Raw genomic sequence first — 5,196 nt, 5'->3', positions numbered from 1 at the left:
CAGTTAATGTAAAAGTCTGTGAAAGTGATTTTGTGCCTCTTTGGGATGAACAATAAAGCGACGTTCGTTCACTTGCAGAACACAAGCTTCTAGAGGGCACATAACTCTGAAGTATTTCATTACATAGAATTAGATTTAAGCCAATTAAATACACTTGAGCTTTGTTGTTATTTAACTAATACAAATGGCTAATTATTCATACAAAGATTCAGCCTTTTCTTTTGCTGAAACATATATATATATATATATATATATTTATAATTGAGTTATATTTATTTTAACAGAGATAACACTTAAAAATGAACAAGGTTTAGTGAAGACTTTCTTACATTCATAATGAATGAACAAATTAATATTCATAAATAAAAGTCAAAAATAGTATGCGTAATGTATTTTATGTACAATACATATATAGTTTACCAAGCAACAGGTTGTTATAATTATAGTATGGGGTAGTTGGTTAATAATAAAGATATATGTCTCTGATCGGTTTTGTTTTGCTTGTCGCTTTCATTGTAAAAATAATACAAGCCTGAAGGCGTATAATTACATGCTTGGTTATCAGTATAAAGCAGCATTAAATAAGACCAGAACATATGAAAAGGTATACTACACGTGATATTGTGCCAATCATGGGCAATCAAATACAGCAGATATTCCTGAATAAACATATAAAGGAATTCAAACATATTATTATTACTTAACATAGCGTTCTCGTGTCAACCCAGCTTTCATTCTGGAGTGCATTGGCTTTCGAGTCCACCGGAAAACAGCGTCTTGTTTAGAAGTACCCGAGAACAACGCGCATATCTGAGGAAGGATTTTTGATTGTTCGTGAGGTAAACATGGTTTCATTTTTGTTTGAATTCGTTTATAATCACATCTGTGTCTCCCACCGGAGCGGCGGATCTGATGTCTCATGGTACGTTTGAATAAGACTTATTCACGGGGAAAAAATGAATTGTTTCTAGAAGTTACTCAAAAATACAAATCATATTATTATGGCGCCACCTGGTTTTATGTATCTGTGTGCCTGAATAGATGTGCATGTTTAGGACCTTCTTGATAAGTTTGGGGTCTCTATGAATTATGGTCACTGATGCCCAAATACTTTTAGGGCCGAAAAAAATAGGAGAAGAAGAAATCAGTACAAACACAACAGAAGACTATTTTGGTACTTCCAGCACGATGCTTAGACCCTTAAAAGTAATAACTGCTGTGTACCTACCAAACACAAACTGGAGGGTGAATTCATTTTATTTTCGGCAGCAATGCAGAGTGAGCCTGCAGTTATGTACTGAGAAGAGAGAGAAAGACAAAAAATTAGGCATGCATTGTAATGTGTAGCTGGTTTTATAAAAGACAGAACACTTAGTTGTATAATTGTTTCTTACGATGACAGATCCCCAGTAAGGAAGACCACTATAGACAAAGATAAGATCAGCATGAACTGAAGACACAATGCCAAACAGAAGAGTCAGCACACCGATCATTATCTGGACCGTCTGTGAGGGACAAAAAGAATGCAGAAAGTGTGAGAAGGACAAGATAGTCTTTCATGAAGGGAAACGCTATAATATATACAATAAACATTTATGCCAGCTGTAGTTATGGACTTACGACTGTACTAGAAAAATATCACAAAAAATATTCTGCAGGTGTGGTCATTGTATTTGCGGATGTGTAAGATTGGATTACTTTACATTTTTTGATAGTAAACTTTACAGTGTTTCAGTCACAGAGAACAATGTTTTAGGAGTTGCAAACTGTTTTACTCTGACCAATATAAGATCAGGTTTATCATTTACACATTCTTCAACAAAAATTGCGTAAATTCCTCGTTTAGAATTTATTCATGTACATTTCTTCCCTCGCACTGACATGCACAAATGAAAACCAATTCTTTGGGTTTATAAGACATTTCTCACCCCAAGGGCTTTCGGCTGGCCTTTCAGAAATGCCTGAAGTCCATGAAGAGGTGAAACTCCCGCCACCTGTTGTACATAAACAGGCACCGGAGCATTTGTCGTAACAGGTGTTGATTGTGTTGGCGGTTGAAACTGGATGACGAGCGTTGAAGAGTTCACGGGTATGACAGTGCTGGACATTCTGGTTTCTGAATCTCCAGCTGACCTGTACAAAATCATAGTAAATCATAACATGTAAACGATATGATTATGAAACAGCTCATGTTTTACATTTAAGACACTTAGCAGATGCTCTTTTCCAAAGACACTTATAAAAGTGACCTGCCTGCCATCATAGATACACTTATTTTATATACAGATATATACATACATGGGTGTGTGTGTATATATATATATATATATATATATATACATACGTGTATGTATGTATGTATGTATACACACACACACATATATATATGTATGTATGTATGTATGTATACACACACAGACACACACACACGTATATAGTCTTATGTAATGTATTAAGACAATACATTAAAATAATATGATGAGAAACACCAGTTCGCAATATCCAGGAGCAAAACGAGCCGTTTTGAATAGTTAAAAACAGCGGAAAGCGGATGCTAGTCATGTAGTTGTACACAAGGCCGCGCAGCTCTAACGGGAGAAACACAGAGGATTGGGCGTTTGCGCTGCGGGCGACACGAGTTCGAGTCCCGGCTCGTTCAGCTTCCCGCTTCATTTACTGTCCGGGACATTCCACCAAATGGGTAACATTTGCTTTTGTAACTTTTAAAAATTAAACTTAATTTTTTATCTTTTTTCAACTGTATCTAACAACACACATATTTCACTGTTTGAAATGTACATTGGTCAATCTCAGGCACCTTTTTAAATTTTTTTACAAGGTTTTAAAGTAGGGGATGGATGCATTTTTCTCAGTCCTGTTACCAAAAATCAAGTGTCTTTTAAAAGGCATGTTAAAAAAAATTTCAACTAATTCCTTTGTCTTCCACTCATAATAGTGTTTATCTTAAAGAAATGGTTGATAAAATGTTTTAATAATTTATATTTGTCACTAAAATATCACTAAACAAGCACACAAGGTGTAATTAAAAAAAAATGCAAAGCCATTTTTTTATTTCGGGACATTCCACCGAATGGGTAACATTTGCTTTTGTAACTTTTAAAAATTAAACTTAATTTTTTATCTTTTTTCAACTGTATCTAACAACACACATATTTCACTGTTTGAAATGTACATTGGTCAATCTCAGGCACCTTTTTAACATTTTTTACAAGGTTTTAAAGTAGGGGATGGATGCATTTTTCTCAGTCCTGTTACCAAAAATCAAGTGTCTTTTAAAAGGCATGTTAAAAAAAATTTCAACTAATTCCTTTGTCTTCCACTCATAATAGTGTTTATCTTAAAGAAATGGTTGATAAAATGTTTTAATAATTTATATTTGTCACTAAAATATCACTAAACAAGCACACAAGGTGTAATTAAAAAAAAATGCAAAGCCATTTTTTTATTTTACAGGAGAACCAAACTACAATATTATAATTTTTAAGTCATGTAATTAAGTAAAATCAATGGACCAGAGAATGCAACTCACTCCTGTTACTATTACTCTGTCCTGTTATGGCTTATATGAGTAACAGGACTGAAGGTAACAGGACTGAGTTTTTAGCATAGAATTAGTAAATACATGCTAAATAGCCACATGTAGGGAGTGGGGACATGCAACAACTACTATTTATTTAGTGTTCTAGGTAGTTTTTATTAATGATTTTAATTATACATTCAAAATGTTGCAGTTAGGTAAATGTGAAGACACTTTGCTCAATAATAAAATTTATTTTAGAGTTCATTTTCATGCATTTTTATACTTGTAATGTCCTGGGGACAGAAATGTTACCCATTCGGTGGAATGTCCCGTCCACTCTTCACTCCACTCGCGCAAATATTAAATACATAACACTTGTCTGGAAACAGAGACTTCATCTACTCTCACTTTAAGAAAGAGAGAACAATGAAAATATAACAGTTGACTTCGAAGTGATTCGAATTCGCAGAAATGTGTTTAATAAATACATTTTATGATAAACGTACGCTGTTCACATACTGTTCCTGACTCCTCGAATAAACAGCTCACAGTAAACTCGAGTTCAGTCTACTAAACACACAAACACACATCTAATATCGTGACATGTATATGACAGCATCATATCAGATATAAGAAGAAACACACTGGACTTACCTATAGATAAGACAGAAGCTTTGGTTTGCAGCGATCAGAAATGCGCTGTTATCACACGACGAACTTTCAGTTTCGATTTACATGTGAACCCCGTTAAACGCTCCAGACAAGCACCATCCCGACTGTGATTGGTCCATCCTGACGCCAAACGGCTGTGATTGGTCCATCCGGACGCCAAACGGCTGTGATTGGTCCAGCCGGACGCCAAACGGCTGTGATTGGTCCAGCCTGACACTAAACGGCTGTGATTGGCTCATGTCGGGTTGAGCGCAGCGCTCGTGCTTCTGAAGTCACCTTATATTTAGTGGAGTCGAAAAATAATAAATTCAGAGTGTTTCAGGGAAATAAGTGACTGGATTACGGACAAACACGGAGGATATAGAGCTGTGCAGGAGGATATATAATGTTTACTGCTGCTGTACGTGACCTAAACAACACACACACACACGTATATAAACTGATGACTGTTTGTATATAAGACTACCAGTCGAACGTTTTTGATCAGTAAGATTTTTAATGTTTTTTGACACTAAACGGCTGTGATTGGCTCATGTCGGGTTGAGCGCAGCGCTCGTGCTTCTGAAGTCACCTTATATTTAGTGGAGTCGAAAAATAATAAATTCAGAGTGTTTCAGGGAAATAAGTGACTGGATTACGGACAAACACGGAGGATATAGAGCTGTGCAGGAGGATATATAATGTTTACTGCTGCTGTACGTGACCTAAACAACACACACACACACGTATATAAACTGATGACTGTTTGTATATAAGACTACCAGTCGAACGTTTTTGATCAGTAAGATTTTTAATGTTTTTTTTTTTTTTTTTAAAGAATTCACCAAGCCTGCATTTATTTGTTCCAAAATACAGCAAAAGCAGTAATATTGTGAAATATTTTTATGATTTAAAATGGAATAATGTATTCCTGTGATGTGCAGCTGTATTTTCAGCATCATTACTCCAGTCTTCAGTGTCACATGATCTTCAGAAATCATTCT

General features: G+C 35.3%; 1 protein-coding gene across 1 annotated transcript in view; it reads right to left on the bottom strand.

The window, feature by feature from the left end:
- The window catches only part of LOC107732768 (membrane-spanning 4-domains subfamily A member 8-like), a 10,629-nt gene extending 6,354 nt beyond the window's left edge, over positions 1-4,275 (bottom strand). The window contains exons 1-4 of the mRNA XM_016544189.1: positions 4,196-4,275; positions 1,929-2,133; positions 1,395-1,505; positions 1,229-1,297 (exon numbers count right to left, since the gene is read on the bottom strand). Of these exons, the coding sequence (XP_016399675.1) occupies positions 1,229-1,297; positions 1,395-1,505; positions 1,929-2,108 (360 nt within the window). The 5' untranslated portion in view covers positions 2,109-2,133; positions 4,196-4,275. The remainder of the gene's footprint in view (positions 1-1,228; positions 1,298-1,394; positions 1,506-1,928; positions 2,134-4,195) is intronic.
- Positions 4,276-5,196: the final 921 nt, after the last annotated feature.

The sequence above is a fragment of the Sinocyclocheilus rhinocerous genome, unplaced genomic scaffold (genome assembly GCF_001515625.1).
Source record: "Sinocyclocheilus rhinocerous isolate Xijiao unplaced genomic scaffold, SAMN03320098_v1.1 scaffold1481, whole genome shotgun sequence".
Classification (NCBI taxonomy): domain Eukaryota; kingdom Metazoa; phylum Chordata; class Actinopteri; order Cypriniformes; family Cyprinidae; genus Sinocyclocheilus; species Sinocyclocheilus rhinocerous.
Note: the sequence above shows the minus strand (reverse complement) of the source record. Positions and strands in the feature narration are given on the sequence as shown.